Genomic DNA, 14666 nt, shown 5'->3' with positions numbered 1-14666 from the left:
TTTGAAATTGGGAATTAAGTCCTCCAACTTTGTACTTTTCCAGCATTGTTTTGGCTATTCGGACCTTTGCAATTCCATATGAATTTAAGGGTCAGCTTTTCCATTTTGGGAAAAAAGTCATTGGAATTTTGATACGGATTGTGTTGACTGTGTAGGTCTCAAGAGTAGTATTGGCATCATGGCAATATTAAGTTTTCTTATCCAGGAGCATGGGGTGTATTTTTTTATTTTTAATATTTTCTCCATTTTATTTATTTATTTATTTCATTTTCTGGCTATGCTGAGTCTTAATTGCTCTGGAGTTTTTTCTGTAGTTGTGGTAAGTGAAGGGCTACTCTTCATTGCAATGAGCGGGCATCTCATTGCGGTGGCTTCTCTTATTGGGGAGCAGGGCTCTTGGCACAAGGGCTTCATTAGTCGCAGTGCTTGGGCTCAGTTGTTGTAGTTTCTGGGATCTAGAACACAGGCTCAGTAGTTGTTCTGCAGGGGCTTCGTTGCTCCACAGCATGTCAGATCTTCCTGAATTGGGAATTGAACCTGTGTCTACTGCACTGGCAGGTGGACTCTACCACCCAGCCATGGGAGAAGCCTGGGGTGGTCTTTTCATTTCTTCTTTAATTTCTTTCATAGTATTTTAAAAATTTTAGTGTGCTAGTCTTTTACCTTCTTGGTTAAATTTATTCCCAGATATTTTATTCTTTTAGATGTTACTGTAAATGGAATTGCTTTCTTAATACTCTTGAGTTACTCATTCTTAATATTGTGATAATTATTATTTATAGAAAATAAATAAAATTTATTATTTATCTTCATTCAATACTGTGCTAAGCACTTACATGCTTTATCTCATTTATGTCTTTGTCTGTTCCTATATTTCCAGCTTTTCTTTTTCTGCTAGATTCTTTCTTTAAACAGCTTAGATTTTTCTCATCTGAAAATTATTCTTCATCAACTTTATACTTCTGTCTCTCTCTCTTCTTCTCTTTATAACCAAACTGCTTGGAAAAGTTTACTATATTTGATTCTGTTTCTTTTCTTTTCATTTGTTCTCTTGTCTTCTCCAGCCTGGTTTCTGGGTCTTGGCTGTACCATTCACTTCAAAGCTCTTGAGAAGAACATCAGTGCTCTCTCTGTGACTGAAGTCCTTAACATTGCATTCAACATAGTTAAGTACTTCCTCCATCTTGAGATATTTTCCCCTTTGCATTTGTGAAGTTATATTTACCTTGTTTTTCTTCTCTGATTGCTTGTTCTTTGTCTTTGCTAGCTTATCCTACACTATCGTTTCTTTACTTACGGGAATTACTCCAGACTCTAGCCTATGTCCTCTTTATTTTCCATACTTTGGCCTGGGTGTCTCTTTTCCCATGACTACAGTTTAACTCTGACAACTCCCAGGTTTAATCCTTAATACCAGATTTACCATTAGAGCTATGGATTCACACATCCAACCATTGGCATCTTTATTGGGTTGTCTTATAGGTGATCCACACAGTCAAAGGCTTTGGCTTAGTCAACAAAGCAGAAGTAGATGTTTTTCTGGAACTCTCTTGCTTTTTCGATGATCCAGTGGACGTTGGCAATTTGATCTCTGGTTCCTCTGCCTTTTCTAAATCCAGCTTGAACACCTGGAAGTTCACGGTTCACGTACTGTTGAAACCTGGCCTGGAGAATTTTGAGCATTACTTTGCTAGTGTGTGAGATGAGTGCAATTGTGCAGTAGTTTGAGCATTCTTCGGCATTGCTATTCTTTAGGATTGGAATGAAAACTGACCTTTTCCAGTCCTGTGGTCACTGCTGAGCTTTCCAAATTTGCTGGCATATTGAGTACAGCACTTTCACAGCCTCATCTTTTAGGATTTGAAATAGTTCAGCTGGAATTCCATCACCTCCACTAGCTTTGTTCATAGTGATGCTTCGTAAGGCCCACTTGACTTTGCATTCCAGGATGTCTGGCTCTAGGTGAGTGATCATACCATTGTGATTATCTGGGTCATGAAGATCTTTTATGTATAGTTCTTGTGTGTATTCATCCACCTCTTCTTAATACTTAATACCAAAGCCTTTGATTGTGTGGATCACAACAAACTGTGGAAAATTCTTTAAGAGATGGGAATACCAGACCACCTGACCTGCCTCCTGAGAAATCTGTATGCAGGTCAAGAAGCAAGTTAGAACTGCACATGGAACAACAGACTGTTTCTAAATTGGGAAAGGAGTATGTCAAGGGTGTATATTGTCACCCTGCTTATTTAACTTATATGCAGAGTACATCATGAGAAATGCTGGACTGGATGAAGCACAAACTGGAATCAAGATTGCCAGGAGAAATATCAATAACCTCACATATGTAGACGACACCACCCTTATGGCAGAAAGCAAAGAAGAACTAAAGAGCCCCTTGATGAAAGTGAAAGAGGAGAGTGAAAAAGTTGGCTTAAAGCTCAACATTCAGAAAACTAAGATCATGGCATCTGGTCCCATCACTTCATGGCAAATAGATGGGGAAACAGTGGAAACAGTGGCAGACTTTATTTTGGGGGGCTCCAAAATCACTGCAGATGGTGATTGCAGCCATGAAATTAAAAGACACTTCTTGGAAGGAAAGTTATGACCAACTTGGACAGCATATTAAAAAGGAGAGACATTACTTTGCCAACAAAGGTCTGTCTAGTCAAAGCTGTGGTTTTTCCAGTGGTCATGTATGGATATGAGAGTTGGACTACAAAGAAAGCTGAGCACTGAAGAACTGATACTTTTGAACTGTGGTGTTGGAAAGGACTCTTGAGAGTCACTTGGACAGCAAGGAGATCCATCAAGTCCATCCTAAAGGAAGTCAGTCCTGAATATTCATTGGAAGGACTGATGATGACGCTGAAACTCCAATACTCTGGCCACCTGATGTGAAGAACTGACTCTGGGAAAGACCCTGATGCTGGGAAAGATTGAAGGTGGGAGGAGAAGGGGACGACAGAGGATGAGATGGTTGGATGGCATCACCAACTCAATGGATGTGAGTTTGAGTAAACTCGGGGAGTTGGTGATGGACAGGGAGGCCTTGTGTGCTGCAGTCTATGTGGTCACAAAGAGTCGGACACGACTGAGCAACTGACCTGACTGACTTATAGGTGAATTCAGGATCTTTCTTATCTCCTCACTACTCTTCCTCCCTGCTCCCTTAATGGGGGGGAAGTAAAGTTTTCCAGTGTACTTTACATGACATTTCAGTGCATTCAGTTGAGTAGACTAGAAATTTATCAATCGTTCTTGACTGTGTCGTCTTCCTCCTTACCCATATCCAGTGAACCAAAAAGCTGTACAGGCTGAATCTTCTGATGTCAGTTCTTGTTTCATTGCCAACAGCCTGGTCTGTGTGTTGCGGTCCTTCCTCCAGTCTGAGGAGCAGGCCCACCTCTTAGTCCTGTGGTCTTTGGGTCTCAGCTTCTCATCTCTCATGAACCCTGGCTTAAACCAACAAGACATAGCACTCTCTAAATCTTTGTTTAGGGAAAAGAAAGAAGCTTTTGAGTAGAACACATAGTCTGCTGAAATGCAACTCTTCTGGTAACTAAAACTTAGCACTTTCTTATCTGGGGTAATTTTGTTCCTTCTAGCCATCTCTCTCACTATTCCAGGAAAAGAAACAGTCTTCCCTGAAGATATATTGAAATTTCTATTACTTCATGCAAAAACAGCATCTGCTCAGAGTCCTAAGGGACATCTTGTTTGCTGTTGTGGAACTAGCTTTCTAACATTTCATTTTTCACTTGACTAAACCATTTCCAGTGAATACTAGGACTTCTGCATAGGTTCTTCTTAGAGCAGCAGTTCTTAACTGAAATAGTAAAGAAAAGATATGGGAACCCCTGAAATTGTGGATCAGTGTGTGATATGGGACTTTTACTTCTCTAAGCACCAATTTCCTCATCTGTAAAATGGGATTTATAATGGTATCTGTTTCATAGGATTATTGTGAGGGTTAAATGGGATAATTAAATAGATGTGAAAAGCATAGCACAGTACCTGGTAGACAGCTATTTTAATATTATGTTAGGGATTACAATATATGGTAAAGGTAATAATTTCTAGAGCAACATACAGAAGAGGGAATTAGATCACCTGTTACATACTTTGAAAGCATGTGTAGAAAAACGAATAGTAGAGAGGCAGCCTTGGTATAAGGTGCCTTTATTTCAGCATCCTAAAGTCACTGTGACTGTGACAGGAGCTGAATTACAGCTGTGAACAAACAATAGGGAAGCATGAAAAATTAATGGTTAGTAAATATAAGAGGGTCTAAATTCACTCATAATTCAACTCAAGTGGGCATAGAAAATTTCTTTATTGAATCTATAGTAGCCTCGTGTTCTTTATGACACTCCTCCCACCCTGCCCAGCCCAATCCATGTCATAATAATTGCTGGAAATATCATAGGAACTAACCAAATATTCAATCTGTTCAAACCTTATTCTGATAGTTTAGACATTTCCTTCAAATAATTCTCAGTTCTCTTGAATAAGAATATTCCATTTTTTCCTCCCCATGCTTCTCGAATATAGGCTCCAGTGTATGTGGTGTTCCATTGTGCAGCTTTATTGCATCACATGGAGTTGAGGAGGAGGGACTCCCTGAGTTTCACTTGGTTCTTTCCTGTGACTGGCTGGAATCTGCTCTCCCTTGTCCACCTTTCCCGCCTGGCCCCTGGTGTGAAGCCAGTATAGTCTACACACTGGTCTCACTTTCAGTGTAGAGTGTAGAGGAGCTCTGGCTTCATCTCTTTTCCCTAGTTGTCCTCAACTCATCATCCTCATTCTCCAAGTGCAAGGAGTCCAATTAGTTGCTGTTCCCTGATCATAGTTCTGTTCTTTCAGCAAGACTGCGTGGACCTATGGTGGGTATGAAGCCTCTGCACTGCAGTCCCCATTCTCTCTGCCCTCAGTGACACGTTTACTTATCATCCCCTTCCTAGGTCAAAACTCAAGAGTAAAACTGGGATACACATATTTCTTACTCTCTTTTTCCTCTTTTCGGCCATTTCCAGACCTGGAAAATGGTAGACTTCCCTTTTACTTCCTTTTTTTCAGTACTTCCAAAATTCCCTATGGAAAAGGTACAATTTGGGGGTCTTCCCTGGTAACTCAGATGGTAAAGAATCTGCCTGCAATGCAGGAAACTCAGATTTGATCGCTGGGTGGGGAAGATCCCCTGGAGAAAGGAATGGCAACCCACTCCAGTATTCTTGCCTGGGAAGTTCCATGGACAGAGAAGCCTGGTGAGCTATAGTCCATGGGGTTGCAAAGAGTTGGACAGAACTGAGCAACTAACACACACACACACACACACACACAAGGTACAATTTTCATTTTATTATGAATTTGTCAGAGCCCAAGACCTTTGTAAAACAAGAACTAGTAGAAAAATGAAATAAAAATTAAAATATACAGTAAGTCTATCTTTTAATTATTAGATTCAATAGACATAAAATTATTCTGTTAAATTGTTGTAAAAGGTTCTAAACACTTACTTTTAATTTCTGTACTTATCCATCATGGACCAGTAAGAAATAGCAGTGCAGACCAGCCCACTTTGAGTTCATGGCTTCCTTCCAGATTCTTGCTAAGCTTTGGTGGTGGACAGTAACATCGTCTCTAAACCCCAGTAGAACACATGGGCCCTCTTGACTTGACTCTTAAGATGTGAATGGAAACTGAAGGAATTTGGAAAATACTCTGCAGAGGACCATGATCAGTCTTGAAAGACTATTCTCATGCTGAAAAATCTGAGTTTTGAATGCTGGAACCTGAGTATTACTTTTCTTTTTACATTTCTCCTGTGATAAATTCTAATATCCCTGTTGCAGATGGGTACCTTGGGTGGACTCACTGAAGGTAATGAACTCAGAAAGGCAAGAGAAAAGTGGATTTATAATTTTTATACTCTTACCCTTGTTACTCTCATTTGTAACACAGGCGAAAAATGAAAAAAAATACCTAGCTTTTCTGATTTTTGCTGTGAGATTTTATTGCTTGAATGGCTAACATTATTTTCTTCCTTAATAGCCCCAAGCTTCATCTACTTGTTTTCTTTCTCTTTGCAACTAGGAAAGTAAATATTAAAATGATTATCTGCATAAATACTTATTGATGGCCATGTAGTAAAAGCAATAAGGTGATTTAAATTCCTGTTTTCTATAGGAACTACAGTTAAAAACAGAACAGAAAGATCTAAAACTGAAAGCTGAGGACCTTGATGCATTTAAGATGAAAAGGAGAAAAGGTTCGTTTGGAAGTATAGACCAACTCCAGGTTTGTCGATTCTATTTAGTGTTTCCTGGTTTCTTTTCCATGTGATGGTTGTCTAAGTAGAGGTAAAAAGAGGTGGACTCTAAATAAAATCTTCAAACACTAAACTTTACTGCTGGAGTACAAAATTTCTAATATTTCTCCTGAAACTTTTCTGTTATTAAAAAGTAATTTCTCATCTAGAAATGCGCTGTACTTTTGTTTTGAATTTATTTTTAATTGAAGGATAATTGGTTTACAGTATTGTGTTGGTTTCTACCCAACATCAACATGAATGCTGTATTCTTACTTCAGTAGAAATGAGTTTATTTGAATGTTGTGAAATGTAAACATGAAAACTAGATTATGTTTATCCTTATGTCAAGACTGGTTTATTCCCTTGGAAACAGATATATTTCTAAAGATAAGAGCTCTCTTCTACTCAAACACAACCAAATTGTATATGCACAATATGTAATATATTAAAAAGCTGTTGTCTTAATGCCACATTTAAAAAATGAAATTCATAAATTAATATTAAAGTTCAAAGAAACAATTTTATGTAAATTAGGAATGGCAGTACTAAAAGTCTTAAAAATTACTGTACTTAAAACTAGAATTACCCTCAAATGCAAACGCATCAACCTAATTCTGAAAAAATTATTTGCTCTTCTTAAATCTTATATATTAATATTTTAACAGTAGGATTTAGGACATGCATGTATTCTCAGTTATTTTACTAGTGCTTTTTAGAAATTAGTTAAAGAGCTTTCTCTCTGACATGCCTGGTAATAATATTTTTGGGTGGAAGGGTATGTGAAGGAGTAGAAGAGGTAGGAAAGCATAGAATAGTTAGCGCAGCTTTACAAAACGTTAAGAATCTAAATTTAAATGAATACAATAATAGGTTCTCACAGCCTGCATTGACTTTGTTGGGTTAAAAATAATAATAAACAAACAAAGCTTCCTGCTTTTTTTTTTTTTAACCTTCCTGCTTTTTAGTGTTCTAAAACAACATTTTCCAGAATTTGACTCTAAATAAGATTATAAATTAATCAATATGACTATCCAAAAAGCTTATAATAGGACCTTGTTTTGATATGAAACTCTTTTATAAGAAGAAAGTATTTAAAATTGGCACTGTGTGGTAGGACTATTTACTGTAAGAGAGAAGAGACAAAGTAAGACATTTTCAGAAAACTTACTAAGATACTGTGAATTGCACGGATCATAACTTTATTATCTCCGGGGCAGGAAAATTCACTCATTTATTATTGTTTCTCTAAAACACCTATTACGTTAGCAGACTGCTACCCAATCCTCAAGGGCTTCCCTGGACCTGGCGGGCTACAGTCCATGGGGACGCAGAGTGTCCAACGCGACTGAGTGACTAAGCACAGCACAGCACCCAGTCCTCAAAGCACAGCTGAAGTATTGCCTACTCTGAGGCAGGCATTGATGTTACTTCCATTTCTCAGACAGAACCAATCCCTTTCTCCATTTTTGCATACATATACCTAGGAGTTAGCTGTATATAATAACATTTATTATCAACAGTCATCATTTTTTGGTTTCTCTTTGATTGGAATGGAGCTTACAGAAGATCTCTTACTTAACTTTCAAACCCCACTCAGTCAAGAAATGTTTGTAGAATATGTTTTAGTTGCTAGTCTTCATAGGGTCTCATGTGTGGAGTTTCTAAGATATAACTGGATATAACAAAACTAAAGTATTTCTATCGTTGTTCTGGGATATCCTTACTGTTCTAGTGATTGTAGAGCTGCTATTTTAGGGTTTAGTATTATTCACATGCGCTGTTGCTTATAGGACCATACTATCTAAGTCTGGATGAAAAACTACGGAGCTCTGGACTCTGGATCTCACTTTGCCTTGGCCACTTTGCTCATTTTTTCTCGTGCATATTCACTGTCTTACTGTCTTAATATAGGTTTCTGGGAACAGGTTTTTTTTTTTTAATCAAGTTTGAGAAGAACTGGAAAATAGTACTATATTGATTTGTTTTTTTTGTTATTTAGGAAGCATTGCTTCATTACTCTGTCGCAGTGCAGATGGGCACTTGGTAGAGTCCATCTTGGACAGTTATTCCATTCACATTTTTGTTTGTACTTATTTCTAGGTACCCTTAGCTTAAGATAATACTGAGATGCTTGTTTTGGAAATCTTTACAGCTCAATTTATTTTGTAATTATTTGATGTTGACAGGTTATAATGCAGAGTAGATTTTCATGCCTTATCACCTATGTCTTTCCACTATGGCTATTCATTTATTCACCTCATTGGTTAATTGAATCAGAAATTCATTCAGTCATTCATATAACGTTTTATTGAAAGTCAATCATGGGCAAGGCAGTATAGCAGGCACTGGGGCTAGAGAAGCAAAAAGCTTTGTCCCTGCAGTCAGGCAAGGAGCTCATTCATTAGTGCTGAGATGGAGGTAAGCACCTCTGGAACAGACAAGATTTCCAGCATGTTCTCAGAATTGACTGTCAGTATATATAAAGAAAATTGTCAGCCTTAAAAATCCCAGACTCAAGCATTTTCAAGGAATAAATTTTAACTCCTTATAAAACAACACAGGAAGATGTTAACTTAGAACCACTTACTTCTTGACAATTTTGGACAGACACTATTTTGTCATTCTCGCTGTTCATTTAAGGTGTTTAGTCAGTCTGAAGTTATATTATTACCATATAAATTTTATGGTGAAGAAAAACAAATTGTAACATTTCTTTGGATTTTTAATTTAGAAATTGGATAAGCAAAAGAAATGGTTAGATGAAGAAGTAGAGAAAGTTCTGAACCAACGCCAAGAATTAGAGGAGCTGGAAGAAGACTTAAAGAAACGGGAGGCCATAGTTTCAAAGAAGGAGGCCCTGTTACAGGAGAAGAGCCACCTGGAAAGTAAGAAGTTGCGATCTAGTCAGGTATTCTATTTAATACGCTCTTTGACTCTGGTTGTAAGCCATAAATTGATATTTATTTTTCTATAAGGTAAATCAAACCACTGTGAAGTTAGAAACCAAAAGAAAACTTTTCTGGTTTTCAGTGTATTTGGCTTATTAGTGCTTACTTAATGACCATCAGTAAAATCTATTGCAGTTTTGAAGTAAAATGTTCAGTGTTCTACCAAGTATGAGTTATCTATTATTAACTTTTGGTGGTATTTAAAAAATTGTAGTGTGTTATACATAACATAAAATTTACCATTTTGACCATTTTAAAGTGTACAACTCAGCAGCATTAATTACATTCAGTGTTTACAACCATCACTGTTATCTATTTCCAAACTTTTTATTATCCCAAACAGAAACTATGTAACCATTTAGAATAGTTTGCTTGCCATTTCCTATGGAAGCCTCTATTATTAGCCTTAATGGACATTTTAAAAATAATCTGTACCATTAGAGAGTGAACATTGGGTGAAGGTTGAGTGATCATTGGTAATGTGGAAGAATAGACTTGAAAATGATCTAACTATACTATTAATCACAATTCCTATAAAAGAAAGAAGACTTTGTATAATACAGATTTGTTTATTTTTATACTTATAAAGAGTTGAGTATCTTTACAAAAATTTTTGTTGTAGGACTTGGGTTTTATGAGCCATTCAGATAAGTGGTTTTATGAAGGACTTTGCCTCAGTTTCAGGTTTTGAAAAATGACTGTAGAAGTATTATAAGGACCAGGAGAAGTTTTTTTGATAATAGCAGTAGCAATAATAGCGTCTGAAAATAAAGCTGACTTGCCCTAGACTTTAAGAAAACTTTCTCTACAAAGAGAAGGACAAATCCCATATGATATCACTTGTATGTGGGATCTAAAATGTGGCACAAATGAACCTGTTTTCAAAACAGAAACAGACTCATAGACTTGTGTTTGCCAAGGGAGAGTGGGGGAGGGAGAGGGATGGACTGGGAGCCTGGGGTTGGTACATCCCAGCTGTTACATTAGAATGGATAAACAACAAGATCCTAATGTGTAGCCCAGGGAACTATATTCAATATCCTGTGATAAACCATTATGGAATATATAAAAAACAATGTATATATGTGTATAACTGAGTCACTTTGCTATACAGCAGAGATTGGCACAACATTGTAAATCAATTATACTTCAATTTTTAAAAATTGTAAAAAAAGACTTTCTGCGCAAACCTTTGCCTCCAGCTGACCTTGAGTCTGGGTCAGTCATGGAATCATGGAATAAGCTCTGCCTCTTTATTAAAAAAACCTGCCTTTCATCCAGCATAGATGTACCACTAGGTCTGGGGTGATGGTGACATGTTCTTAACTTCTCCACCTTACTGTAACATGTGGACAAGATCTGCACTTAGCTCTCCTCTGTCTTCTGTTTCCCAAACACGTCAAGATAGCTTTTAGCAGCAGGCTATTGGACACTGGGGTAGGGGCAGCCCTTCTAACCAGCCTAGTTGCTGTTGCTCCATCCAGGTAGCTTGTCCACACTGGCTGTCAGGGTCAGGTTTTAGATGCTGCCCCTCTCCCCACAAAAAAGAAAGATGTAATGACAGCAAAGAGGATTTACAAATCAATGTATCAAGTGAATAAATAGAAGAAAATACCTGGGACCTTTATGATATGTTCTGTATCAAAAAAGAAAAAAGGACAAAAAGAAAGGAGTGAGAAGGAAACACTTATTCCTGAAATACATTTACTTTATGATGCAGGAAAAACAAAGAAAAGAAAATAGGTGTTTTCCAGTTTCAACGAGATGTAATATTTAGGAAGTAAGAACATACTGAGGTAAGCATAGAATACAAATAAATGAAACCCACAGTAGATCATAGCAAAATTGATTCTTTGAAGATAGTTTTAATTAAACAGAAGAGAAACTTGAGACATATTTCAGGGTTCTTTTTGGACAAAGGATATTATAAAGGATAAAACAAAGCATATTACATATTTTTTCAGTATTTAAGAAATACTATAAGATGTGATCGTATGCATTTCAGACAAGAAACATAGTATAAAAAAGCCTATATTCAAGGCTTCCCTGGTGGCTCATTGGTAAAGAATCCACCTGCCAATGCAGTAGACACAGGTTCGATCCCTGGTCCAGGAAGATCCTACATGCTGTGGAGCACCTAAGCCTGTTTGCCACAACTATTGAACCTGTACCCCGTAGCCCACGAACTTCAACTTCTGCAGCCCACATGCTAAAGCCCGTGCTCCACAACAAGAGAAGCCACCGCAGTGAGAAACCCGCACTCCACAACTAGAGTGGCCCGCTCTCACTACAACTAGAGGAAAGTCCATCAGCCCAGCCAAAAGTAAATTAAAAAAAAAGATTTATCTTAAAAAGTCTATATTCACACCATATACAAATAAAATGAATCAAAGACCTAAATATAAGTGCTAAAACTATAAACATCTTAGAAAGAAACATAAGTATAACTTTTTGTGACCTTAGGTTAAGCAGTGGTTTATTGAATATTACACCTAAAACACAAACAGAAAAAATTAGATAAATTGGACTTCATCAATTTTAAAAGCATTTGTAATATAAAGAACACCATTCAAAAAATGAAAAGATAACCCATAGAATGGGAGAAGGTGTTTGTACATCATTAAGTCTGTATTTAGAACAGATATAGAACTCTTTAAAAGCTCAGTAATAAAAAGGCAACCCAGTTTAAAAACGAGCAAAGGATTCAGATAGAAATTTCTCCAAAGATTTGCGAATGGCCGTTAAGCACGTTGAAAGATGCTCAACATCATAGTCATCCTGAAAATGCAAATCAAAATTTAAATGAGATGCTGCTTCATACCCACTAGGATGACTATAATCAGAAAAATAATTTTAGTGAGAATGTGAAGGAATTGGAACTCTTACACATTGCTGGTGGGATTGTAAAATGGTGCAGTTACTTTGGATAACATGTTGAACATAAAATGAACTAGCATCCACTCCTAGGTGTACATTCAAATCAAGTGAAGACATAAGTGCACACAAAAACTTGTACATGAATATTCATAACAGTATTATTCGTAATAGTCAAAAAATGAAAGCAACCCAGTATCCTTCAACTGATAATGTATAAGCGAAATGTGGTACACATTCATATAATGGAATATTATTCAACAGTAGAAAGGAATGAAGCACTGATACGTGCTACAACATGGATAAACCCTGAGAACATGTTAAATGAATGTTAAATGAAAGAAGTCAGTCATAGTAGACAATTCCATAGAGACAGAAAGTAGAATACTGGTTACTTAGAACTGGATCAGGGCTTGGCGAGGAAATAGAATGAGTGCTAGTGGGCATAGGGTTTCTTCTGAGAGACTGATGAAAATGTTCTAAGATTGATTATGGTGATGGTTGTACAAGTTTGCAAATATGCTTAAAACCATTGAATTATACACTTTAAATTGATGTGTATGAACTATATTTTAGTAAAGCTATTACTGAAAAAAAACCTATAAACACATAAAGGGAAAAAACAGTAGGGGAGATAACAGAAGACAAAAGGTTACCAAAAAAATGTAAGCTGGAAAGCAGATAGATAAGTGGTTACTGGCTTAGCAGAGCAGAAAAAGCTGAAATCCAAGTGCCTAGATGAGGGACACCAGTGAGAGTCAAGCCTTTATCTTTAGCTTTCTTAGTAACAGCTTCACAAGCTATAATTCACATAAACATGAAAAAAAAACTCAGAAATGAAGGGACCATGAATTTTAGAAGGGAGGAGTGAGGCCTGAGAATGAAAACAGGGCATGGTTCGGAAACCATCCTTTTCTAATTCTGGACTAGATGATTTATTTTCTGAAGATTGAACCAGGTACAGCAGAGGGCTGGGGTATGTCAAAATAAACAGGGAATGAATGGAAGTCTGAATCCTGAGATACCCATTTCCTAACCCCTTCATATATCCCAAAATGCAGGCAGCCAGACTTATACTTCCCAGCAGAAGATTGGTAGATTTTTCTGAAACAGTCCCAGGAAAAAATAGCCTAAAAATTTACATTTGGGAGCTCCCAACTAAGTGTCCAGGTTCCAGGTATCTCGTACTGTCATAAATCTTAACCCACCACAATTTCAGCATTTGAATACCTGACTCTTAAGTATGATGGAGATCTCAGGAATGCTACTAACATTAAAGATGGAGGCCAAAACAAAAGAAAAAAAAAAAAAAAAAAGATGATCAGAAAAATTAAAGATAGAACAAGGAGCTGAAAAGACTTTAAAAATCCTAATGTCCTCAAGGTGGTAAAAGCTGATACTCCATCCATAAAGCAAGAACTGCAGGCTATGAAAAACATGAAAGAACTTTTAGAAATTAAAAAGCTCTGAAGGATAATGTTAAGAAACATCTCAAAAAGTAAATAAAAAATAAATAGAAAATAAGAGGAATAAAATTTAATTGACAGATAAACACACAAAGTCTATCATCCAAGTAACAGGAATTCCAGAAAGATAAAACAGAGGAAACAGGAGAAGAGGAGATTATCAAAGACATATTACAAGCAATTGCCAACACTGAAGATATGAAATTCTGGGTTGAAATAGTTTATCAAGGGTATAGCAAAGACTACCAAAAGCATATCATTGTATAAATCTTGAGAGTCAGAATGGCACTGGAGTTCTCAACCTTCTTCATTAGAAGACCTGAAGCAGTCTTAAAACTCATAAGGAAAATGGTATCCAAACAAAGATTCTCTTTTTAGACTACTATAAATGAAATGGTAAGGTAGAATACAGACATTTTCAGGTGAAAAAAATTATCTATAGCCTAGCCTGTCTCAGGAAACTACTAGAGGATGTGCTCCTTAAATATGAGGACACAAGCTATGGAAAAGAAAGACTTGGGACCCAGAAAATGTGCTCTAACTGGAGATTTTCAGTAGTACCAAAGGAAGTCCAGGAACAACTATAGTCTAGTTTGGAGCAGGAGGATGGAGACTCTAGGCAAAATGTTTCCAGAAGAGAAGAGAATGAAAATATTCCCTGATTAAGTTTTGATCAACTGAAAAAATAATGTTGAGAGGAATTTTATAGTTCTATTGGAAAAGAATTAGTTACAAGGTAACAAAAAAAAATTGTTCCAGATGGAAATATGATCATTTTGTCCTAGATAGTTATGAATAATATTCACAAAGTCATGTAAACTATTGATTTAAATAAAAACCGTAATACAACTTAAGTTGGGAGAATACAAGGAGGGGAAATACAGACAAGGAGGCATAAGAGTGCCAAATCCTTATCTTTCATAATAGACAACCAGTAGACAGTATCTAAAATTGGTAATGTTATTTAGAAACATGGACATAAACCAGAAGACATAGCTTTAAAGGTTAAAGATGGTCATTTCTAGGGAGCAGGAATCAGAGAAAGGGTGGTGTAGGAGA

General features: G+C 36.7%; 1 protein-coding gene across 9 annotated transcripts in view; it reads left to right on the top strand.

Moving 5' to 3' along the window:
• KIF27 (kinesin family member 27) overlaps nt 1-14666 on the top strand; it is a 94250-nt gene that overhangs the window by 58004 nt on the left and 21580 nt on the right. For all 9 annotated transcript variants that reach the window (XM_019966476.2, XM_019966479.2, XM_019966472.2 and 6 more), the window contains 2 exons: nt 6196-6306; nt 9051-9227. In XM_019966476.2, coding sequence (XP_019822035.2) covers nt 6196-6306; nt 9051-9227 — 288 coding nt within the window. The remainder of the gene's footprint in view (nt 1-6195; nt 6307-9050; nt 9228-14666) is intronic.

The sequence above is a fragment of the Bos indicus genome, chromosome 8 (assembly GCF_029378745.1).
Source record: "Bos indicus isolate NIAB-ARS_2022 breed Sahiwal x Tharparkar chromosome 8, NIAB-ARS_B.indTharparkar_mat_pri_1.0, whole genome shotgun sequence".
NCBI lineage: Eukaryota > Metazoa > Chordata > Mammalia > Artiodactyla > Bovidae > Bos > Bos indicus.
Note: the sequence above shows the minus strand (reverse complement) of the source record. Positions and strands in the feature narration are given on the sequence as shown.